Below are 25261 nucleotides of genomic sequence, written 5' to 3'. Positions count from 1 at the left end.
TTTTACCAGCCCCACAGTGTATGGTTTTGCTCTCTCTCTTTTAATTTCATATATACAGTAAAGAATCTGTTTAAAGAGAGTAGAAAGCTTTGAAAGAAAGATCAACACTCTTTGTCCTTTTATGTATATTTGCTTTGAGATTCCAGCTGCACTATTTAATGGATATGACTCTCACAACTACTGCTCAGTCATGGCAGAGGACTGAGCCACATGCATCTTTCAGATGCAGTGCCCCTGGTATAGGATATTCTCCTGCAAGAGGAAAGACTAAAGTCTTCCAGTTGGACTAGGAAGTTTGCTAAGGCAGAATTGCAATTGACAAAAATGGATTTGATTATTTTGTGTTTTTAGAGGGGGTTGTTAATAGCCTTGTGGACTTGTTTCAAAGGTTGAGTCTTTCTAAGTTCTTGGTACTCTATTATACTTGAGACCTGGAAGAGAAGTCATTTTTCAGCAAGTAAAACAGTGAATGGAAATGGGGAGCTAAACTTACCATGCCAACCTTCTTCCAGTTCTTGACAATGCTGGGCAAACCCTTCAGCTTTGTCTAGAAAAAAGTTGCATGGCTTTTTCTGGACTAGGGAGCTTTCAGTAAGTGGAGTTAGGGGATAATTCTGCCAACATGTGATGCACGTTTCATTGCTGTCAGATAAAATATGCATCCTGTGCTATGACTTCCCAGAGGCTCTGTGGAGGAAATTAGCATGATCACCATGGCACTGGTGCTCCTATGAAATCATCAAAGCCTATATCCTCTTTTGCACGTACTAAACGAATCCTTGGGGGAAAAAAAATGAAGTTAAGGGTGCGACAAATACTTTGTTCTTAAAAGTATATTCCCACCATTTGAGCTATTTGCTGCCTGCAAGCAGTAGAAGCAGCAGAAGTCCAGCTAAAGGCTATCTCTAGAAGGAGGAATAAACTGAGTCAGCAGGCATTAGGCTGTTTAGGACAGGGCTCTCTGGCTGCTTTACCCAGTGGCTTGTTTAGTCTTGTTCTGCTACGCATTAGCAGCTTTCAGCAATGTGCAGTGATTAGTGCTCTGTGTCTTTCCTCGCTGCTCCTCTGTGTATCCTGGGGCTAGGATTAGGTTACAGCCCTGAAATGGCGTGGTTGTTTGCATTGACTGAAAGCTGAATAGTAAGGGCAGAGTTTTGTTGATAGACTAAAATGTCTTCTGTGTTTGTTTCCCTTCGCTGGAGAAGGAATGACATTATTTTCATTTGTAGTCTTTCTGTTTCTGATCTAAACATGTGGTGTCCAATTTCCTTCCCTGGCAGGTGACCTGGAAAATGAGGAATGGTGTCTGGCTACAGAGTTTACTCCAGCTGCAATAAAGACTGAGCCAGGGCTTTGTGAGACATCAGGCCTTGCTCCCTCAGTCAGTCTCACCGTCACGACCACGTCGCTGGAGGGGGAACAGCCTGAGCTACAGACAGATGCCCTGGTACTGCAGACTCAGTTCTCTCTGCACAGTTAGCTGCAGCTAACTACGGCTGCATTCCAGTGTAGCCTCCTTGGTGCCAGAGCTTGGCAGTCCAGGGTGCACACTGCAGTCTGTTTCAATGGTTTTTAATGTTTGCTGGTGTCCCACTATTGCTGTAAGAGCTTGTTGTCTGCATCTTTAGCTCTTAGTGGCTGGATACACAACTTTATCTTCTATGCTAGCCCCAAAGCCTGGGGCTCTTGGGTTTCTAGAAATATTTGAATAGTTTCTAATGAACCAATTGCACCTGAACTGACGAATCCATTTGCTCTATCAAGCCTAAGCTAAGTGTCTTTCATAAGAACTTGATTTCATGCTGCTGTGCCTTTCCCTAAGCAGAACAAGACTCCTTGTTTGGATTGATTGGAGAGTTTCCCTGTTTGCCTGCAAAGTTACTCTTGCCAGATATGTGAAGCTTTGACATTTCAAGCTGCTGCTACTTCCGGACCAACCAGCCCCACAAGGAGCTTTGTGATGTTTTTCTGACCACAGCTGGAGCAGCCAGTGGGCATTCTAAAGAGCTTAGTTTGGCTGTGGTTGGGTTAAGGAGAATGAACTGCAGCAGCTGGTGGCTCACCAAGGTCCCCAACTAGTAGAGGAAGAGGCATGGCTATTGTCAGCTGCCAGGATGCAATGTCAGTCCAGGCTAGAGGGAGTACTCCAGCATAGAGATATATGCTGAAAAGAAATATTTCTGCTTGGATGTGGATCAGAAATATGTGCAACAGAAATTATTTTATGAGAAACTGAAAAAAGCTAAGCACAAGTTTCCCATAATTTTCTGTTAGCTTGAATGTGCTGTTCCCAGGACATAGTTCCCATCCAAGCTGCTGCTTGGGATGCTGTGATTTGCAGAGTATTGGGACTTGCTGGTGGCTCATTGCTGTTGCATGGATTAGTTACACAGGTTACTGAGGGAGATTTTGGCTGCAGTTAACCTGTTGGTGTGCCAGACTGGCTTCCTCAGGCCTGGCACTGCAGCACACAGACAGGCTCTGGGCAACAGCTTGGCAGCCTGGTGCCCCAGCCTTGTCAGTGGGGCAAGCCAGGTGTCTTCTGATCTTCAGTCATCAGTGACTGTCTCTTTTCCTGCTTCTCACCACTGTGAAAGGAACTTGGGTCCCAAAACCTGGTGCTCAGCAACTGGCACTTTGCTCTTGCTCCCAGATGACAATGGCCTTTAAGAGGCTCTGCCTGACTCCCAGGGGTGTTTCTGTCCTTGCTCAAACAGACTGTGCAGTCCAGCAAATCTTAGCAGCAGCTCTGTTGCTAAGAGATGTAATTTGAGTGGGTTACATGTTAGCTTTCAGTCTGAAATGTCATCTCTGAGGCATAATCTTTTATTTTAGCTAAATATAGTAGTAAGAAAAGCCATAGTGGGAGTAGTCAGGGCAGTATTCTCTGTAGCCTGGTTTAGCAAACTGTGTGAAGCAGTTAAAGCTTTGCCTGTGGTAGAGCAGGAGGAGAGGAAACCTCTCCATTTATGGAGAAGTAATCCTTGTGTCCTTCTGTTAAGATTTTTAAGATGTGTACTCCAAGTTTTCATACTGTTAATTTCTCTTTTCTAGATGAAACCACTGACCCAGAAAGTTCTTCCAGAGATTAAATTGGAGCCCCATGAAGTGGATCAGTTCCTGAACCTCTCTTCTAAGGAAGGTCTGTTAAATACCAAATGAAAATGTAGGGGTAGATGTCCAGAAAGTACAATAAATGTACTTTACCCTGATTAAATATTTGGATTTCTCATTCACCATGTTAGATTTTAGGCTGAAGCTGTTGTTTTATAGGGAATCAACTCAGGCTGTTGAAGAGCCAGAGTCTCTCTGAGCCTTTATGTGAGGTTTTTTTTCCTTTCTTTTTTTTTTTTTTTCCCACCCTTTTTCATCAAAAGAAAATGATCCCTTTTCCTCTGTAGGGTATTAATAATTGTACTAAAGGGACCTTGAATTATTCAAGTACAGGATTGTTTAGGATAGAAAAGAAATCAATTTGGGGAGACTTAGTTAAGATATAAGGAACTTCACTGTTACCCTCTGATGCAAAATCAGGATGTGAGTTCATATGAAAATAAAAGTTAGGTGAATCTGTTTGTAGCATATTAGTTTTAAGAACAATCATTATCTCTTTGTACTTGCACTGTAATATGAAAGGAGGAGCAAAGATACCCACCCTGAAAGCTAAACACAATTAAAGCCAAGAAAACTTTGGAAGAGCCAAATATTTGGTGTGAGATCTGAGCAGATAGCTGCATTTCAGTTAGAAACACTTGGTATTCTGTTAGTGAATTAATTTCTGTGGATGAGTAGTACTGCTCTAGGGAGAGAAGCAAATTATGTAGCAGGTGAATAAAGGGAGGCTGTATCTCAACCCAGGTGTAGGTTTGTTTGCTCACTTTGTGGGATTAAGGGCCTTTCTGTTTTTCAAATTGTTTCTTCTTCTGGCAACTGCAAAAGCTAACATGTGAGACAAAAAGAGTATTATAGATTTTTTTATTACTATTTTTCTTCCATCCTCCCTCTCCACCCATTTGATCTTTTCAAGTCAAATTTGCAAAGCGTAACAGAAGTGGAAGGTGGCAAATTTGCCCTGTATCTTCTTATTTCAAAATTCAATTGCTGTAAATTTAGCTCAGAAGAAAAATGACTTAGTTATGGCTGTTTTGAGCATTTGCTAAATTGTCCATTTAATGAGAGTGGGTCATAAGCAGCACTTTGACTGACAATTTTAGAGCAGGTTCTTTTGTCTGCAGTTGAGGTTATCCTATGGCCCTGGATAGACAGAGAAGTTCCTGTGGTGGCTGCCTGTGCTGCTCCTGCTCCATCAGTGCATTGAAGCCTTTGCTGTCACTAGGTTGTCAGTCACTTCTCAGACGTGCCAAATCATGTCCTTAGGAGGCCTTTCTCTCTTTCCTGATCATGTAACTCCTTGGATGTGATCCCTTCCCTTGCAAATACTGGCAGATTGTTTAATCTAATGTTTAAAGTTAGAAAATACTATTGTATCTGGAGAGAAAGTATGCTGGCTCAGAGCCCCTCTGTTAATGTGGTTTCCCAGGAGCAGGGAACTTGTACTTTACATTATACATGAACCTCAAGGCATTTGAAGAAGGAGCTGAAGTGTAGGTAGAAGTGACTGGAGCATATGCACAGAGCCCTGTTTTGTCTGTCAAACCTAAAGATAGCTGCTGCATTTCATTCCTTCTTTGGAGACCTGCATGCTCCGAACCTCTTCCAAGTTGCCACTTCTGCTTGATCCATTTTTTAGCAGACGCTCCTAGTCCTGGAAACTGTGTGGTGGTGGTGGCTTTAGTGGCAATTTGAATTGACTCCTTAAACCCTTGTGTTACTTTCTGTCTCTGTTGCCATTTAGCAGTGGATCCCCTGCATTTGCCTCCCACCCCTCCGAGCAGCCATGGCAGTGACTCCGAAGGAGGGCAGAGCCCAGCTCGCTCGCTCCCTCCTTCCAGCCCAATCCAGCTCCAGGCCGCGGCGAAGGTTGCGTCACGCACAGCTTCGATGCTCTCTAATTCCCCTCTCCTGACTGCACCACATGTGAGTTCAGCTGGCTTTCTTCACTTCTTCACCATTTATCTGTGTGTCTTTTTTTTTTTTTTTTTTTTTTTTTTTACTTTTTTAATTACCGGTTTTGGCAGAGATTTGCTAACTTTCTGTTGTTTCGATGAATTCATCTCTGGTCAAAACTGCAGATCCAGTAATTCTTGCTCACTGGTCTGTTCTGTTCCCACAGGGAACAGCATGTGCCTCTCCTCCAAGATGAGACAGGGTTCACTGGTGTTATGAGGTTTATCCCATCATGGACTGTGTTTTGCCATAGGGCCCAGCCCTGCTGGGTTGACCTGTCTCTGGTAGATCTGCATCTGTCCTCTTGTCATGTTATTAGCAGCTGGTGATCTCTAGGGAGGGATTTTCAGTAGTGTTTCTCACATGTCTCTTTCCCTGTCTGAGCCAAAGGCAGTTACACTGTTGGCCTCAGTGTGGACAGAGCTGGCCCAAGAACAACAGAGAATCCTGTCCCAAAGGTTTGAACTCAGAATGGAAGTTACCTGAAAGGTCTTCCACACATTCCCGATTGCAGGAGGCTGTTCTAGTAGGCCTAGTCCTGTCTGAAGTGGGAGACCTGCTGCCTCTCCTCCCAAACAACCTTTTCTTCTAGGACTGTGTGCACTTACTGTTTTATTTTATTTCATTTCATTTCTATGACCCTTGAAGAAATTACAGGGGACTGGCCCCCTCATCCTGACAGAGGAAGAGAAGAGGACACTGATAGCAGAGGGCTACCCAATCCCTACCAAACTGCCCCTGACAAAAGCAGAGGAGAAAGTTCTAAAGAAAATCCGCAGGAAAATAAAAAACAAGGTAAATGTTAGTTAGCTTTGCTGGGTGGTTCCTACTTGTCCTTCATTTTAAAAAATGCGGCAGAATTCTGCAGTCATGGTCCATGGTACTGTTGAATGCTGAAAGTTGTCTTTTAACAAAGTGCTTTTCTTTGTTCCTAAACACATCCATCAAATTGTCCGTCAGTGTGAGTGTGCCTCAGTGTAGGTATTTACCTGACCCCACTAACAATGGAGTATTTAGCAGGCAGGGTATCAAGTTGCTGTGGCTTGGCTCCATTTAAAAATCAGTACAATCCTACCCTTATGGTAGGCAAAGAGCTCTGTATTCTTTGCATGGTGAGGAAGGTGTTCTTTTCTGTTTCCTGTTTTAAAATATGACTCTGTATTTCACTGCACTAGTCTTTTGAACACTGAATTCAGGGACTTGTGAAGTTGATATCAAAGGTGCCAAATGCCCTACAAGTTTGTTTTTTTTTCCTTCTGGCATGGGGAAGATCCTAGTGATGGGGAAGAATGCAATTTTTTTCAGGCTTGGCCAGCTCACTTGTTCTAGAGGATTTTAGCACATATTTAATGGTTACGATATTCTGCTACTGCTTTTGCAGATAGAAGTTTAAATTTGGACACACTAAATTGGAATTTGGTCTTGTACTGTGTTTTTAAAAAATTGTCTGAAGTGATCTGGTACATTTCATGTGCCACTGATATAGAATCATTTATATTGAGGAGAAATCTGGAGGTCCTTTAGTCAAAGCCCTGGTTTGGAAAGCAGGGTCAGCTTAGAGCAGGTTGCTCAGGGTCTTGTCCAGTCACGTTTCACTGCTGCAAAGGGTGATGAGTCCCCTGTGTCTCTGGGCACCGTGTTCCCATATTAGGCCACTTTTGTAGTGAAAACAAATAATTAGAATCCCTAATGTGTGGTTGGAATTTCCTTTGCTGCAACGTGTATTTGATGCCTCTTGCCATTTTCCTGTGTGCCTTTGAGAGCTCTGACGTCATGTTTGCTGAGATAGTTAAAGACAGCAATACATCAGATTCCCTTCTCAACCTTCTCTTCTTCAATCTGAACAAGCCCATCTTTTTCTTCCTTTCCTGAAATATCCTGTGCTCTGGCATGTTTATTGTAGCAGAGCTCTGCCTCTGGGCTTGCTTCTGTACTGCAGAGGATTTGTTTCTGAGCCATGGACTGCACTGCTGTACTCAGCTGTGGTTTTGCAGCCACTGAACAGAGGGGGAAGAACCACTCCTCTGGACCTGCTAACTACAATCTCCTTGATGCAGACCCATGTTTGGCTGGCTGCTTTTCCAACAGGGGCACACTGCTGACAGTTGTTTGACTTGTTCATCAGGACCCCATTTCTAATATATTTGTGGGCTTTTTCTCTCCCGGATGCATGACATCGTCCTTTGGTCATCGTCCTGGGATCATTTTTTGGTATTTCTCCTGGTATATTCTCTCCAGATGAATCTGATGTACTTTTTAAGGTTAGCAGGGGATGATCTTTTTTTTGTGTGAGTGAAAGGAGGAGCCTTGCTTCAGAATGTGGAAATAGATCAAGTCAGTGCTTTGCTTGCCAGGAATAGAAATGAGAATAAGACAGAATCTTGAATCCAGTAACACTGGGGCTTTTTACCAGTTTATTAATTAGTCTCTGATGCTTTTGTTTTCTGTGCAAATATTTGGTGTTTTTCATCCTTTTTCCTTAGATCTCTGCCCAGGAAAGTAGAAGAAAAAAGAAAGAATACATGGACAGTCTGGAAAAAAAGTAAGCCAGCCTCCTTCCTGTTTCAAGCAGGCCAATAGCACTAGTTGTGGGACTGGGAAGGGATCCAGCTGTGGCTGCTGGGACAGTTCCATGCACAGAGTGCTAGCTGCCATCTCGTGGCAGTGACTGAGAAAAGGCCCTGCTCCTCGCAGCTGCTTGTCGGGGTCAGGACTGTGCCTGCCTGCAGCGGGTCGCTAATCTGCCAGAAAACACTTCACACCTTAAATTAGACAAGACCCAGCTGTATTGGCCTTCGCCTCAGGCAACTGTGTTGGCCTAGTGGATAGGCAGTGTTCAGGGAAAGATGGATCCAGAGTGAGTAAACACTGTCTTCTAGTGCAGATGAAAACAGAAATAGGAAGTGGGTGAGTCAGTCAGGACTGCCTGGGAAAATAAGCAGGACTCAGGAAAATAGCATGTGACCCATCGACTTCCCTTAGCAAGCAGGAGCCAAACCTCCAGTTAGTGATTTATATCCCAAATTAATCTTTCTTCCAGGAGATGAATATTCTAGTATTACTCTTATGCAATTCACCAGATGGTTCTGTTAAAACCCTTGTACCATCTTTGGTGATATCCTTGATGTAATTTCCATTTTTTTCTTGTCTCTTTATAGCTCTGTCTCACTTGCTCAGAGTTACTCTTCTGAAATTCCACCTCATGCATACCAGATATCGAGGATATTTTCTTTTCCCTTTTTTCTTCTTGAAGCTATTCAGGATGGTTCTGTTTGTTTTCTTAGGAGTCACATATTTTACTTGGACCTCTTACATGTTATATGACAATGTCCTTTAGTTTGGGGATTTCCAGGGACAGTTTGGAAATGGGTAGAATCTTGGGACAGTCTTGAGCACTGTCTTTAATCTCATGGTTTATTAGCCCTCATAGGCTTGAAATTTGAGGCTCTGATTTCAAAAGCATGGCATTTCCCAGACAGCTAATGCAACTTTTGCTTTGTGTTTCACACTATGAAATGTGATTAAATATTATGACTGAAGTTCATTGGTGTAATTGTTTCTTTAAATGTAGGCAAGATCATAGAGCTCTCAGTGAAAGCAAGTTTGGCTTGTTTTATAATCACTTGAATAAATAACTGACATTTTTATATTTCTCTTTTATTGTGTTGTCTCCAGAGTTGAGACCTGTTCAAATGAAAACAGTGAGCTGCGTAAGAAGGTTGAAGTCCTGGAGAACACTAACAGGTAAGGTATGGAGATCATCAAACAAAACTTGGTAATGGGATATTACCATGAAAAGTGAAAATCTGGAGGTTAAGAGAACAACTGAAATGTGAACAATAGCTGTGTCTGATGGGGGTTCATATTAGAGAAAGATGTGGAAGGCCAGTTATTGTGACTGCAGCATGGAGGTTTTGATGTCATGTCTTAAACTGCCTCCCCAGCCTGTGGTGTGCTTGAGAAACCTTTTAGCACTCTTCTCTGAGTTCCTCTGCTGCCCAAGGGAATGTAAGTAGTAATACAAAACAAAAAAAACCTACAGTCTAGCTGTCCCAATTATCTTTATTTACTGAAATTTTACCAGGAAGCCTTAACTTGAGATGTGACGCTTCCAGAAATAACAGTGCTGAAACTCAAGAGTCGTTATTAGTTCCTTATGCACTACTAGATGTCATTGCAATTACTGTGCACCCTTCTAACTATCTCACACCCCAGAATTTCCTTCATTTGGAGAGGAAAATCACCTTCTTGCTTCTTCATTTCTGAAAAAAATGGGTTACTCAGTGGTGGCTTTTTCAAAGGACACATGACAGAAGATGTTGGATAGCTAAGCTTTTAATTCGATGTTAGCTGAGAGAGTGCAGTGTCAATCCTGGCTTATGCTCAGTGTAGCAAATTCCAGTGAGTAGGTACTAGATGAGCCCACCCTTAACACTTCCCAGTTAGAGGCATTTGCAGTGATGGCTGAATATTGCCAAGGAGCATGATGGTGACACTGAAGTGTCGGGGGGAGGCTGGGTTTGGAAGATAAGACCCACGATCATGGAAAATGGCCCTAGAGCTCATCTGGCAGCCAGTGCATTGCTAATTGAGTGGCATGTGTTGTTCCTAATCTCTGGATCCAATCTCTAATTTCATGAAGCCAGACCCTGTAGCACTGTGACTTGCTGGAGAGTGTCTCCCACACACTGCTCATGCATAAAGACATCTGCTGCTTGCTTGGAGAGAGCCAAGCCATTTCTTTGCCTCTTACATCGTCCTCCAGGGTTTGACATAAAGGAACCAGGAACTATTCTGTAGCTGTGGAGTAGAGATGTCTCACCCAGAATCTGTCCCAGAAGGTACTGAAGCCAACCTCTCTTAAGAAAAGATGCAGCTCTAGATTATCCCCTTGGGGACAACATGCTGTCAACCCTGGTGTTGTTCTCCCCAGTTAGGATAAATTTGGCCAGCTGTTTTCATCTCTGATCTGTTGAGGATGCACTCAAGCTTTGTTGGTGTTGTCCATCCTTTCAGAAAGAACCTTTAGCATCTAATCTATTATTTGATTATCTTAATTCTTTCATACTAAATGCTCTAAAAAGTTTTAGGTAAGTGATATGATCTCCAAATCCTTTGGCCATGTGGGATGGGTTGCATTGTTTCCTTCCCTCTGCAATAGCATTGATATTGATGTATATGTAATCTCATGCAGAGAAGCAGATGTTCATCCTTCTGCACAGAAATTTTTGTAACTCATGGTAATGCTGTTTTGGCTATTTAGATATCAACTGTGTCTAAAATCTGCTAAGGCTTATGTGTGAAGTACTGAGGAATTTGTTGAAGTGCCGGCTTTCATCAAACCTCAGTTTTGTAACATATCATATTAGAGAGTTTTTCACCTTAACTCCAAAAAGCCACTTTTCCTATTTACTGTAGAATTGTGCAACTGTCTCATTCATTAAACCAGGCCCTGGTTTAATGTACATTATCCACATCCTACAATGAATTCAAAATGTCTCATTTCCTCATTGGTATTTGCACAGAGCCTTGGCATGACATCCAGAAACTGTTCACATGTTTCAGAACTTGTCTTCACAGCATCCTATAGCTGGAACTTCCATCTCCTACAGACAGTCAGGAATCTAAATTCAGAGCAGTGGTGGTCAAAGTTATTTAGTGTCAGTTTGGTGCATCGGACGCCTGATTTTATAGGTTTAGGGCTTTATTTCTCAAAGTACCTAGCACAGTTATGCATATATGTATCTTATTTAATATGGCCAAAGCAGAGCCTAGTTGACTTGAGCTGTAACTTTGAATTTTTGTTTCAGTTAAAAATGAAGACATTATTGAACATATTATCTAAAATTAGATCTACAAACATCAAAGCTGTTCTCCTGTTGTGAAAGATTGTAAGAGTGGAAGAAGGATAACAGGAAAATAAGAGCTAGGGTTACATATTAAAATTATGCTTTCAAGTGTAGATATAGAAAAAGTTGGATTTTTACCTTGTTGAAAAGTTGGGCTATAGTTGCTTACCTAAAAGTTAATGAACATGTATTACTGTCAATCACTATCAAGTTTGTGTAGTCTAGCTGGATTGAGAGGAACTGAAGAGCAATTTCCAAAACATACGACTACTGAACAGCAGTTTCAGTATGTGCAATCAGATTTTAAGAGTATGTTAATCTATATATAGAAAATATTTGAATAGATACATACCTAAGACTTCAGGGAAACCCTGCTTGCATTTGAAAATCTGGCTCCAAACCATGGAAACACTAGATTTTTTTTTCTGATAAAAGTGTTCCTTCGTTACTCTTAGTAACATGAAAAAATTTAGAAGATTCTTCCTTGAAAGCCAGCCTTAGCCTGGAAATCTGGGTTTGAAAAGATGTAATGTCAAAGGTGCAGGTGTGGTCAAAAAAATTGCATCCAGGAGCATCTCCCTTGGCATTCACACATCTTAAAAGACAAGGCAGGAGGCTGGGGATCAAGATGCTGGAGTTTTTAATTCTCATTACTCTGAGTGGGTGAGTGCAGCATTTTTGTCAGCTTTAGTATTAGAACACTAGCATATGTTATCTCTCCTAATTTGCGTGACTCAGACCCTTAAAAGAAACCCGTCCAAGTTCCTTCCTAGGCAGTTTTCTCAAAACTAAGGAAGCACATTATTACATGTTTATCTGTTTTGTCTTATAATCACAAGTGAGCCATTGGTTTGAGTAGCATCTAAGCATGTGGGACACTGCTCTCTCAGAAAGCAAAGGGTGTGAGAAGAAGCTGGTGCTGGGTATTGAACTAAGTTGTCCCAGTCACCAAGAAGGCTTGACCCACTCCCATTTTGGCACTGAGACCAAAGGCAGGGACTGCCAGTGATCCAGAGGGCTGCAAACATCCTCTGACACCAGCATGGTCTACCTGGGAGCTCTGTTTGGGCTTAAAGACAATTTTAAAACATCTGGTTCTAGGTATGAGGTGTTGAGAAGTGCTTTTGCTTCTCACTTTCGTTGAGTCTGTATTTGTAAGTATCTTGATGGTCTCTTTTCCTGGAGAAATGATAGACATAGGATCCAGTGCATGTGTGGTTAAGAGTGTCACACATGGACAATGAATACAGGTGGCTGCCAGAATTGCTCCCATGGAGTTGCAGTAGCCAGCTGTGTAGATCTGCACTAACAAGCACCTTAACGGCAATGCGTTGTAAATAAAACTGGGATATTCTTCCATTTCTTCAACTTGCAGTCACCTAAAGATGAAGTTGCACATCAGTCTGACCCACCAAGGGTTTATCAGCACCAAAGATGCCAGATTCCACTGATTCCACTGATTTATTGATTGTTCTTTCATTTGGTACAGTCATTTTAGCAAATTGTTTTCAAGAAGTAAAGGATCTAAGTTTAAATTGCAATGAGATATTGTGCACCTAGCTTCAGGCCACTCTTACAATAGTTGACAAAGTTTAGCAGCCCTGGAGTAACTCCTTAATTCCAGACCAAGAGGACATTGGTTTTTATGCTGAAACATCTTTTATGAAAAAATTGCTGGAGATTTTCTTTGTAATTCAAATGAGGGAAGATAGTGGATTTAAGTGGTCTTTTAGTTAAAACCTTACTTTGGGATTTGTCCCCTTTCCTATAAATGGGACAGGTAGAGAAGGAATCTCTGTGTAGAGTTAAAAGAATATTTTTTTCTCTCTCCTTATCAGAATTGGGTTTTGTTCCTCCACAATAGGAATAATCCTCTAAAAACTTCTGATTAAGATAAAGTATTTGGTGTCCCTTAGAAGATGTCTTGTTTGGTTGGTTTTTTGTTTGTTTGAATCTATATTGGATTTTAAACAGAAATACCGACTTGAGGAAGTCTCCCAGGTGGTTCTGAAGTGACAAGTTTTCTCTCCTTAATTAAAGTATCACTGGAAGCAGAAGGGAAGGCTTGGTTTGGCCATGCTTTTGTAGTGAAAAGGCTTCTTCTGAAGATGAATATATGTGAATATGCACCAAAACCAAGACATCACAGACAGACCGAGTTTGCTGGCAGCATGTGGAAGGAAGTGCAGGAGTCTTCAGTCACTTTACAGCTTTCCTGTGAGGTGCTTCCATTGGCAGGGAAAAGCGTGAAAGCATGCTCACACTTCCTACGGAATTGACCCTCTAATTGAATATCCCTGGGAAATGTGTCAGACACAGTGAAAATAATCCCTGTGGGTGCAAAAACCCCCTTAGCATGCTGTCTTGGGATTGCATTTTCTCCTGTTAGGACTTAGCCATAGGCAATGTATTCCACTAAAAGCATTTGTGGCCTTTCTACTGGTACTTAGAGGGAGCATCATAGTTTAGGGAAGTCCCTTTTCTGCAGAGCACAGATGTGCTCCTTTTGCTTCTCTTGGTCCAGATCACCCTTGTAGCTGTCCAGTCACAAGCTTTTGCATGGGAATCTTTTGACCTCAGAATCCAGTCTTCCACCATTCCAGATTCAAACAGAGAATAAATGCACCAAGGAGTGTCCCATTTTGGCAGTGGCAGGATAAACAGATCTCATCTCATCTCTGATCAAACTTGTTTCTTGTTCTTGCCTCGGTTCTTGCTCACAGTTTGCAAATACACCTGTATCCTGTCAGCTCCAAACACTGAGTCCTTGTCTGTTGAGAAGGAAACAGTAGCTCTGCTCAAACAGATAAATGACTTGGGGAAGAAAGACATTTTATGTGAAGGTATTTGGTAAATAAGGTGGAGGATGAATTTTCCTCTGTCTATATGAGACTTCAGAATACCTGCCTAATTGCACTTTCCAAAGAGACTGTTTTGTAATCAGCTCTCTGGGCCCACTCTGCCCAACAAGTTTTTAAAATTGAGCATGAAAAGGCAGAGATGAACAAACTGAAGAGAATTGCCTCTTCTCTGTTGATTTCCTCACCAGCCATTAGCTGTTTTCTCGCTGACGCCTCCACAAAAAGTGGCAAGAATGATCAGCATTTCAAGGCTGCTGCTGCTGCTGCCAGCCCCTGAGCTGAGGAGGAGGAGAGCTCCTTCCTCCTCACTCTGCAGAGCTGTTCTGCATCGAGCCCAGTGAGTCAGGCCTGAGATGGGGGAAAGATTTAGCCTTCCAAAATAACACAGAAAGTTCAGGGTTGAAAGGGCATTGCTGTCTGACACAGCTGGTGGCACGTGGTGGGAATGCTGTGGGCAAGGTGTTCTGTGCCAGGAAATGATGTGCAAAGGTCTGGTGAACACCATACCATGCAGTGGATGTCAGGAGGAACTGGGGAGAGATGCCAAAGGGAGCAGGGAATTAGGATGGTCTCATTTAGGTGGTGGACACTGTATCTCTTAATTTGCCTGTGATCTCTGTATTACTGAATAAAGGATTGCATTGGGCATATTGCTCTCTTTTTTAAATACTGAGTTGCAGAGTAAGCCATGCTCTCAAGAGCATTCAAGATATCCTTTCTTAATAAGTTGAGAAGGATCTGCTGGCCCAGATAAATCTGTGCTGTGAGAATGCCTTGTGCTCATTTCAGAATGTATTCCTGAAGTCCTTGAATTCATTAAACCCTAATTAGCAATGAGCATTGATGATAAAAAAATCTATGAAAATAGGCAGACCAGTGTATATTGAGCTGTGAAGGCACCTCTGGGTCTGTCCTACAATTAGCTTTTAGCCAGTTTGGTCTTAAAATACTCCTTCTATTTTCTCTGACATCCTGACCTTGCCTCTTGCTTTAGCTTTTGACGTAACAGCCTCCAAAACTGTCATCTGGAGTTTCTATGGGGTATCCTCCACAGTAGATTGTGAAACTTACAGAAGTGAAAAGTAAACTTGGGAACAAATAGAAAATTTAGCATCTTGATACAAAATTATACTATATTTGTGTTGAGGGCAGACATTTGTGTTGCTCATAGATTGTTAAAAAAAAAAACTGCTGTGAAAACCTTGTACCAATCATAATTTGAGATAATTTCCCATTTAAATTGCTTGTATTCTGACTGTAGTAATTGATGCTACAGCAGAAAAAGTAAAAAAAAAAAAACAAAAAACAAAACAAAACAAAAAAAAAACAAAACAAACAAACAAACAAAAAAAAAACCAAAAAAAAAAACCAAAAAAAAAAACCAAAAAAAAAAAAACCCAACCCTCCCCCCCCCCCCAAAAAAAAAAAAACCCAAACAGTCAGGAAGGCTCTTTTGCTCTGGGGCTGTTGAATCCAGCCACAAGAGAATTGTCATTGTGGTTGGGACCTCTGATAGACACAGAGTAGCCACTTGAAGCATCTGCAATTTTTGTCAGCTCTTCAGGATTTAACAAATAGCATTAAAGTGTTTTATTTAATAAGTGAATGTGAGAAGTGAAGACTGTGCCTATGTCTGGTTTTAAGTTCTTCTCTTTAAAAGTCAGCTAGCATGTGTTCTAAACAAATGAATAGCAAGATTTTGGGACAAGGGGGTTTTGATAACCAATTAGATTACCAACTAGAGCAGTTGAAGGTTTTGATAACTAACTGAGCAGTTATAAACTTGATTTTGCATCTTTAAAAATAATGGCAAAACTCCTGCTGAATTCATGACATAGAGTCAGGTTATATATGCAACTGGTCACTTGCATGCAGAGCAGTTTCATTTGTTAATGTGCCATTTTGTATAGAAACACTGAAAATACAATTTTTATTTACAAGAACTTACTGAAAGTACTAGAGAAGTAATTGCTCAGGGACATAAGCTGAGGGAAAAGCAAAAAATCTTGAACATTTCAGTGCTAATACATGTAAAAACTTTGTAAAATTAAAACCATTCCTTGCTAGTAATTTTAAGGAGAACACTTTAACTATCTCTACCTTATACTAAATGCTGTATTATTGCCATGTGTGGCACTTGAAACAAAAAAAAAATCTACTTAACCAACAATCAGGTCAGTGTGTGTGATGCTTGTCTGTTGTCTTTGCTTTCCAGAACACTTCTGCAGCAGTTGCAGAGACTCCAAGCCATGGTTGCTGGCAAAGTGTCCCGCTCGTGTAAGGCAGCTAGCACACAAACAGGGACCTGTCTTATGGTGAGTGTCCCTAAGGCTGGGAATTCTGAGGGAATGAGAAGCTCTTTCAAGGCACATCTCTTCTGCAAAGCCTCTCAATGGTAAATTTGCAGCTTAGGGAACTCCTTTTCATGATTTTTTTAATTTTGAGAGAGGTGAGACTTGTGACTGATGAAGATTAATGATTGTGGGAAGGTAGTGAGTTCTGGAGGAGACTGGGCCTGTGCTTTTGCTTGGGTGCTGCAGTGATGAAAGAAGGAGCAATGCTCTTCCAAGGGACCCAGTTTATTATTTCCTGCAGTATTATATGGTGGAAATGGTGTCTAGGGTTGTAAAATGAAAATGAGGGTGACCTTTGAGGCTCGATGCTTTTGGTACCAATAAAAATAAACTTGCTCAACCAAATCAAAATATGACTGAGGCTGTAAATCTACCTCTGTCCTATTTCAGTACTAGTAGTCAAGATAAGAAAATGAGTAGAATGAAACATTTTCTTTTCCCTCCTTACACTCAGCTATCAAGTTCCCTTTATACCTAAAGTGCTGTAAATTGATGGAAATCATTTACAAGGCGTAAGCTGTTCTCCCAGTCTAGCCTCACTTGGAAGCAAGACTGGGGCCAGCAGCAGGAATAACCTTGGAAATCCTCAGCAGTGCCTATAAAACACACATGGCAGCTTTATCTGCATTTCAGCTTTGTCAGTAAAAAAGACTGCTGGTCAGAATGGTGCAGACATTGAAAATGAACCCCAGCATTGAAATGTGCCCTTTAAAGAACTGAATTGTAATTGTATAGGTGCCATTGCTAGCTGTGCAGTGGTGAGGATGGCCTCAAGTGATTTATTTTGATAAAGTCTCAGTTCTCATGTGCGCATGTGGGTCAAGTGCACTCACCTGTCCTTCATCCTCCCTTTGCCAGATGGTGGTGCTGTGCTTTGCAGTAGTTTTTGGCAGCTTCTCTCAGAGCTATGGGCCATATCCTTCTGCTACAAAGATGGTGTTGCCCAGGCAGCATTCCTCACCGGAGTCCTACACAGATTCCATTGGTAAGTGACAGCTATTCCAGTCTTGCTCTTTGCTTGGTTGTACTTAAGCACTTGTTTTCCACAGCCATTCCTAACCCCCTTCACAAGCATGGCCATTTTTTATATATACACCTGTGTTTTTCTAAGAAGGATAGCTTGGTAAACTATACTGATGGCAGCAGACTTCATAAAAATGAGCAAAACCTTTTCCCCACTGGCCTGCTTGGTACTTCTGTTTAAAGAATTTTTTGCCTCCATTTGTGGAACTAAAGTTAATGGTCTGTGAAAGGTAGCAGGGTTTCTACTTGGTAGCAAATGTTCATACTGTTAAAATGCACAAATTATTTCAGTGGCTTTTTTCTTTGCCAGTGTCACCAAAGAGTCCAAGGATGGAATGAGAAACTGTTAGTATTACATAACCATAATGAACGAATACATTATCAAAGTTATGACTTAATTTTGTTCTTGTTTTGTGAGTAATTTAGAGCTTTTTGATCCCTACCTGGACCATTCCTGTGGTTTCTTTCTTTAGCTACCAAATTGCCAGTTAATCACTATGAAAAGAAAAGGCCTTTGCAGCTTTGGCTCTGCCCTAACAGTTTCCATTTCCTGAAATGACCAGGGCTGTTCTCTGAGCTGTCTGTTGCTCATCTCATTTTGCCTTCTGTCTTTTCATGCAGTGAGGTCAAGGAGTCTGCTAATTTATGAAGAGCCTCAACAACTGGAGGAGCCACCAAGCCCGATCTCCTTCGCAGATCGCAGTGACAGGCAAACAGACACCTCCAAGTTCACAGCACTGTCCCTGGAGGCTGTGTCAGGGACACAGCAAGATGATATCATGCAGTTCACAATAGCCAACGAGACAAGGCTAGAGAAATCAGTGCTGCTGGGCCTACAGCAGCACAGGTGAGTGCAGAGTAGGCTGCTTGTCACACGGGTGTTCTGTGTCACTCTTGTTCATGCCTGAAGGGCAGAGGTTAGACTAGCAGCTCAGCTATGCTGGGCACCATGAAGCATAAAGTAAGAGTTTGGCTTTTATCCGGAGACCCTATAGGCAAAGCCACTGTTGCTCTGGAGAAGTGGTTGCAACAGAATTGTAGTAATACAGCTACCAAACTCGGTACTGCTGCCAGAAACCTAGCCCCTGTAAGCCTGTTAGTTGGGCCTACCTACTTCTTTAAAGCACTTACTTGTGTGCTTCCCAAAGGAATAAGCTTTTGGCAGTTGTATGGAAGTGTGAGGTTGTGATTCACTGGAATTTCAATGAGGTTAGGGCATGAAGAGCTGGAGTTTCTCACAGCAGTGATTTTACTAAAGCATTGCTGCAAAAAGTTTGCAGGACTCAGTCTCAAGAGACAGCCATGTAAAATTATCTGACTACTTAAGTTCCTACACTGAATTCCCTCTTATTTTAGTAGAAATGTAAGGGGTATTTTTTTCTTTTTTTTTTAGCATAAATATAAGTTTTGCAGGCCTCTGAAAAGAGAGAGTCACTGGTTTAAATATGTGTGCTTCTTTCTGCTGCACCTTTGCTTGCCTAGAACCAAAGAGATGACTACTTCAGTATAATTCAGTATGTTACCAGACTCAGCTGACAAATAACTACCTGGTAAATACTGAATGGCTCTTTAGCATTAGCCAGATAAAGCAGGATATGTACTTAAAAAAATTACTATTAGCATTTACCTTTGGTTTTTTGTTCCCTACAGAGTCAACTCCGAACTAGAAGGAAATGAAACACTGAAGATAATTGAAATAGATAGAAGAGTCAATGCCACCTCTTAAAAATAAAAATGCCTTTTTTCTTGACTTCCCTCCTTCCCACATATTTTCAACCAAAGTTCCCCTGACTTGTCATCCTCAGTGAACCAAAGTACAAAAGAGAGGGAGTTCAACTTCTGCATTGACTGATGAGGCTGTGACTACAGATGGGATCTCTTGTCTTTGTAACTCCCTTCCTCACGTCGCACACAGTCCCTATCTCTGCTTTTATCCCTTTCCTGTCTAACGCTGCAAGGGCAGGACTGAATTATGATGGCAGATGATGCCAGCAGCGTGCCAGTGACTGGTGGGTGTGTGTGCCTGTACATGCACACAGCCTGATCTGAGCACAAAGACATTCTGGAGAAGGGTGAATTGTGCAAAAGCAGTGGGAGCATGTGGGTGATAGGTTTTTTGGGAGAAGGTAATTGAGAGAGAGAGGAGATGCAGCATGATGGTGCTTAGAGTCTCACCACAGCTCTGTGCCTACTGGTCTACAGCACTTGAACCTTTTGTGGGGGTAGAGAAGCACATGTGCAGCCTGCTGCTGAAGGGACAAGAAAGGGCCCTGACACTGCTGAGGTCACAGCACAGGCAGGAGAGGGCTGGTCCATGATGCTGCTGAATTGTCCTCCCCATGCTCTTTCTCTTCTCCCCTCCAGTCTCTTCATCACTTAGCAGGGTAGGTTTCTCTGTGCATTGAAAGCAGTCCCAGTAGGCTTCCCTGCTTCCACCCTTGAGAAATTAAACAAAGATCAGTCACTGTCTTACCACACACTGTGTGGGAGAATTACACTAGTTTAACTAAATCTGTTTAGAAAGCAGGTTTTGTTACATTTATGCAATATTTTAGATGGATGCCCTTTAGTCTGCTTAAAGCTAATCTATTTAGTTTAAGTCAGTTCCTTCCCAACAAACTAAATCAATGTAAGGCTTAAACCAGAAGTGCCTCCTGAGAGGACTGTATGGATTTAATTTATTGACTTCTAGCTGGTTGATGAAAATTCTTGTGTAGACCTGGTCTCAGATTGTCTTGTGTTTTCCTTTCCTTGCCATCTTCCTGTTACTATTGTAAATAGTATTTATTAGCTTTGAAAAATTCTGTTCAGGTAGTTGCAAAGAGAACTGAGCTTTCCTAACCCTGCAAGTGATCTGGGTAGACCCTGAAATTAGACAAACATCACTGAATACTCATTTCCTTCCCTTAAGCTTGAATTGTCCTAAAATATAGCCATGTGTCTTATTTTCCTCTTACCTGCTTTTCCAGAGATGTGATCTGAGACCAACTGCTTTGGGTACAGACAGGCCCAGCTCATGCCTAGAGCTGGTGGATCCTGTGTTAACTGTATGCCAAGGCAGCCTCTGATCTGAGGAGCTGATTATGTAGGCAGGACACCTGTCAAAGGAGGAATGAGATGAGCACGTGGGAAGGTGAAGTGACTGGCCCAGGCTCACTGAGAAAGCCAAGAGCAGCATTCAGGTCTGATCCTGGTCCAGTACTCTTCTCCATGCTTTGTTTCTTTGTCCCATGGTGTTGTTGACTTCAAGTGTCCTCTCTCTGTTTCTTTGTCCCATGGTGTTGTTGACTTCAAGTGTCCTCTCTCTCTCTCTCTCTCTCAGTACCCTGGCTGTGCTTCTTGCAATTTGTCCCTGCAGAGGCATAGTTGAACTCAGTCCAGAATTTGAGCAGGGTTTTATCTGGTTCCTACAGAAGGGCACTTGTGCTCCATTGAGGATGGATCTAATGTGAAAGTCCTAATTCAGCAGGCTAGCATAGCTACTTAACAGTTTACCAGAAGAAGTCAATTAAAAAAAAAAAGTAATTTGAAGCTCTTTTTTCTTTTTTTTTTCCTAATGATAAATAAGGGAAAAACTAACCTAGCTTTACAAATAATTTTTTACTATGTACTGTAGATATTTCTTGCAACTATTCTATTTTGTAAAATATTGAATTTGTATTTTATTACAGCAGCTGTCGCACCAGCTCCTTTCTTGTTCTTCATTCTCCTTAGACTTTCTTCCTTCAGCATCCTATTTGCCACCCTCAGGCCTGACTCAAAATTCAGTGAAATGAATGGAAGGGATTTGGTGAATTGGAGGGGACTGTGGATCAGTCCCCCCTGTGCCATTTTAAGAGGGTGTTTCACATCAGTGCCTGACTCCATGAGCTCCTTCTGGTGTGCAGATATGCTCTTCTAGGTAATGCCCTATTCTTCTACCCAAGTGCCTTATTATTTTACCTGAGGTGACAATGAGAGGTGAAGTGCTGTTGTAGTCTGCTCTGCAAGTGTTCCCATCTTGGCATGGGTTAGCCTCCACCATAAAGTCTGTCTCCCTTCACAGTGATCCTGCTGGGTTCTCTGAATCATTCCAGTATCCATGGACAACTTTTGTGTTTAGGTTTTTTTTTTTAATGGTTTAAGGCTTCACATAAACAGTGATCACTTGTGAGTGCCCCAGGGGGTGGCTGCATTGCTCAGCCACTTGAGGTCAGCAAAGTGACAGGAGAAAGCTGGGATTGACCCCAACTGGTCAGCATAAGTGGGCAAGGTCATAGTTTAGAAAATTCCTTAAATGGTCTTTTTTTTCCAGAGCACCCTTGGTTTGCCGCCTTTGGGGGCAACCAAGTGGTTAAATGTTTTGCAAAAGAGGGTGTGAAGCACAACACTACTTACCAGTCTTGCAGTTTGCACTGTGCAGCCTGAGCTCCTGCCTATTGCCAGCTAAATGGATCACCTCCCATTTCAGATACAGCTGGCTGACTTCACTGTGTGAAAACCAAAGTGGAATTATTTCTAAGCTCTTAAAGGAGAGATGATTTTGCACAACCAAAATAGCTCCTCCTCTCTGAAACCTACTGCACTGGCCGCCATTAAAACTTTGCCTTTTTTTTTTTTTTTTTTTTTTTTTTTTTTTTTTTTTTTTTTTTTTTTTTGTTTGTTTGTTTGTTTGTTTGATTTGGGCATATTGGTTCAAATCTTCAAATTGGAAGATAATCAATCATGTTTTCATCCTGGGCATTTTAAACTGGCCATGGTCTGGGTCAGGCCTCTGTAGTAATCCACCCAAGCCAGTATGGCCATACTGATTTCTTGTAAGTGTTTGATAATCTATTGCTATAATCTTAATTTGTGTAATCCTTTAAGTTATTTTTAGGTACTCTTTTTTTTAGGGAATCTCTTGACCTAGCACACACATTGCTTGGGGATTTATTGTATTACATGTTACTTTATAATAAGGAAAAGCTTTGCTTGACTTTGGTGTGTTTGTGATCATTTTTCTTCAGGGGCCTTAATAGGACAGGTTTCTCTGCCAGGGGCCAAGGAATCCCCTGTCATCTCACAGATGTTGTGTGGCAAGGACCCAGGATCTCCAGAGGGAGTTTGTGCCCGTGTTCTGTACCTAGCAGGGGATGGGAGGGGCAGGACAAGGTGCCATTGCACTGCCAGCCTCAGCATCCAGGGGTGACCCCGTGGGAATGTTGATGCACTGCAGACCACATGGAGAGGCAGCTTCTGTGCTCTGAGTTAAGGGCATAGGACAGGAGTAGTAAGGCATATTCAGGGAGGATGCCAGTAAGTGCTTTTAGTCAGTTCAGCTCTATTGCTTGAGGCCTTAGCCTTCTGCCAGTGTGCTTTTTCTGGTTATCAGTGACTTGGTGCTGTGGAAGCATATGTGTGTGTATGGACAGGGTAAGGAAAGGCCTTGTGTGCTACATAATTTCCATGTCCAGTAGAGGACTTAAGTGATAAACCTAAGGAGTCCTCAGCTGTAAGGTTATGTTGCTCACCAGCACAATTTTATACAGAGTAGTAAACTTAGCTTTTGGCCTGTAGCTTTAAAGTATGTTTAGATCTGTTGAGTCTTTGCTTCTAGGGAGATAAACTATGAAGGAATATAGGGCATTATTTTATACATATGTATATTTAAAAAGTCTGAATCACAGGGCATGTGATCTTTCTAACCTTATTACCGGTGTGTAGATAATGTTGGCTTCCCCCCCCCCCTCCCCAGGATATTTATAGTTCTTTGCTGCACTTCTTTCATTTCATCTGTACCACTCAATATTTTTCAGCAGCACAGACCAATGGATTAGGGTGAGGTTCTTAGGCCAGATCCCAGCTGATAGAACCAGCATGGTTCTCACACACTGCTCTTGGGGGCTGCAGTATAAATCAGACCTATTTATACTGACAGGGGACCTCTTCTCCACATCTCTCTGTGTAACAGTGTATCTTGATGTGTTCTTGATTCTTCTAACATAGACCAAAAATTAATCTAAAAACTTTTTTTTTTCCCTGCTAAAGAAACCAGCCCACCTCTCCACTCCCATCCCTCCCAACTATCAGTGGTGAATTCTGTCTAGACACTTTTAGAATGTAGGTCAAGTAAGTGAATGATGCTAATTGCTACGTTGGGAGGGATTTCCACTGAGTATTTGGGCTCTAGATTCTAGCTAATGCCAAGAGGCCATTGTTCAAAACCCATGCAGCTAAGAACAGAGGAATACAGAGTATTTTTATACTCCTGGTGACTAAAATATTTCTTTCTCAAGTCACTAATTAAAAAGGGAACATTTTGTATTCTGAAGGTGAAATGATAGGTCAGTACTTTGTAGCTACTAAAGTTGTCCCAGCCTATGTAACAGGGTAGTGGTATGATGTGTTGCTGCTTTGCACTGTCTAGCATTAAGGTTTAACAACTTTGTGGGGGTTACAAAGGGGAATGAACTATGTATGTGTTAAGTAAGGTCTTTACAAAGAAAATGTAAGGATTCAATCCATCTTGTAGCTTTCTCATGGCCAATAAAATGACATTGGGCATTCAGAGAATTTGTTGAAGGTTGATCCTGATTAATACTGCATTGCTTAGGTGATCAGCATCCATTGGAGACTCCAGGATTGAGAGGGAAATTGCAATTTGGTTTTCTCATTTTTATGTCAGGCCTTGTTCGGCTTTACCGAGGTGTGTGTATATATATATGAATCAAATTCCTGTGTAGAAAAAAAGTGCATTATGCAGGAAACTAATTTGTGATGCTGCTTGGATCTGATGCTGAATTGAGTTTGGATATTCTTTATTAGCAGTAGTCTCTTGTCTGCCCTACAACCGATGTCCAGATTCTTCCCCCAAGAGCTTCAGCTAAAGAGGTGAGAACAGAACATGGGAAGGCTGGATTTGTAGACCTGTCTTACAGAAAGAGTGAAAGCAAAGGCAGGTGAAGGGACTCCTTGCATCACAGGGAAACCTTCTAGTTCTTGATTCCACAAATCAGCAGTGATAGCCTAAATCAGCAGTGATAGCCTCTTTCATTGGTCGCCTGCTAGGTTTAGGTTCACTCATATTCCCCTTGCTCTTTAATGCTATGCAGTCCTGTTTATACAAACCTGACCTTTGTGTTATATCCCACTTTACCTTCTAAACAGCAGGTAAATATCTTTCTGAACCTTAGCAGTCCATAATGAAGGGAGTGGAAGAGAGAGAGGGAGAAGCAGAAGCAGGTACTGATTTTTTTTAAACAGAGCTCTGCTCATATCTGACTTCACCATAACAGACTTTAATTCAGTGGTGCTGATATAATGGCACCTTGCTTTCTTCATTTGTACAGTTGGTGAGAACGAGTGTGCATGTGTGCACATCTGTGCACATGTGCATGGTGAATGATCAAAAGGTATCAAAAACACAGAGTTTTCTTAATGTAGTAAGCGTTGCTAAATAAAGGCATCTACCTGAACACACAGGGCACTTTGGGCTTGATGCAGCAGAAAGTCCAGGCATTTCTCTCTGAAATCTGTTCACATTCCACATCACTGAGCACTTGTAAAACTGTTGTGTGAATTGCTCTGAAGATTGTCCTGTGATTAATTGTCGACTGAATGTTGTTGCACTGTGTCATTTTGTGTGTGTGCATAGACTGTCTGACCTTTCTAGAGACCAGTTCTGGCTTGGTACAAAAAAATAATTATTTTATATTCTGGTATCATTTTTGGTCTTCAGAATTATGGCGTTGAATGCTTTTGTTTACTTTTTTTTCCTTTAAGTGGTGTATATTAGCCTAAAAGGAGGCCCCTGGGAGCACTGATGCCCTAACCACCCCTCGGGCACAGTGAGATGCCAGCCAGAGGAAGCAGTTTCTTCTCAGAGGGTGGTGCAAGTGCATCCCAGTTTCCCTAAGATTCACTAGGCCTTCCAAGGGTAAATTAACTGGTGGTGCTCTCTTGAAGAGAAGTATCCATGGCCAATTCCATTGCCTTGGGCGTGCAGGACAGTCACTCTGCTGTGACACCCCTAGGGCACTTAAGCTGGTCTTTCCCTTTCCCTCTGTTCATGTGAATGCAGTATAGGTTTGTGCAAACATTTAAGACCTATCTAAGATGATAGGGACAATGATACTAGTGCAAAAGC

The 25261-nt window shown here is 41.9% G+C and overlaps 1 protein-coding gene across 2 annotated transcripts in view; it reads left to right on the top strand.

Annotated features, from left to right (window-relative positions):
* The window catches only part of CREB3L2 (cAMP responsive element binding protein 3 like 2), a 68804-nt gene extending 49900 nt beyond the window's left edge, over positions 1-18904 (top strand). The window contains exons 3-12 of one of the 2 annotated variants that reach the window (XM_053979055.1): positions 1281-1447; positions 3055-3142; positions 4859-5037; positions 5716-5862; positions 7551-7609; positions 8743-8811; positions 15993-16092; positions 16990-17116; positions 17776-18001; positions 18805-18904. In XM_053979055.1, the coding sequence (XP_053835030.1) occupies positions 1281-1447; positions 3055-3142; positions 4859-5037; positions 5716-5862; positions 7551-7609; positions 8743-8811; positions 15993-16092; positions 16990-17116; positions 17776-18001; positions 18805-18880 (1238 nt within the window). In that variant the 3' untranslated portion in view covers positions 18881-18904. Of the gene's footprint in view, positions 1-1280; positions 1448-3054; positions 3143-4855; positions 5038-5715; positions 5863-7550; positions 7610-8742; positions 8812-15992; positions 16093-16989; positions 17117-17775; positions 18002-18804 lie in introns of both variants that reach the window. The other variant, XM_053979054.1, reaches the window with a different exon arrangement.
* The last annotated feature ends 6357 nt before the right edge of the window (positions 18905-25261 follow it).

Source organism: Vidua macroura, chromosome 5 (assembly GCF_024509145.1).
Source record: "Vidua macroura isolate BioBank_ID:100142 chromosome 5, ASM2450914v1, whole genome shotgun sequence".
Classification (NCBI taxonomy): Eukaryota; Metazoa; Chordata; class Aves; order Passeriformes; family Viduidae; genus Vidua; species Vidua macroura.
This window is presented reverse-complemented; position numbering and strand designations above follow the sequence as displayed.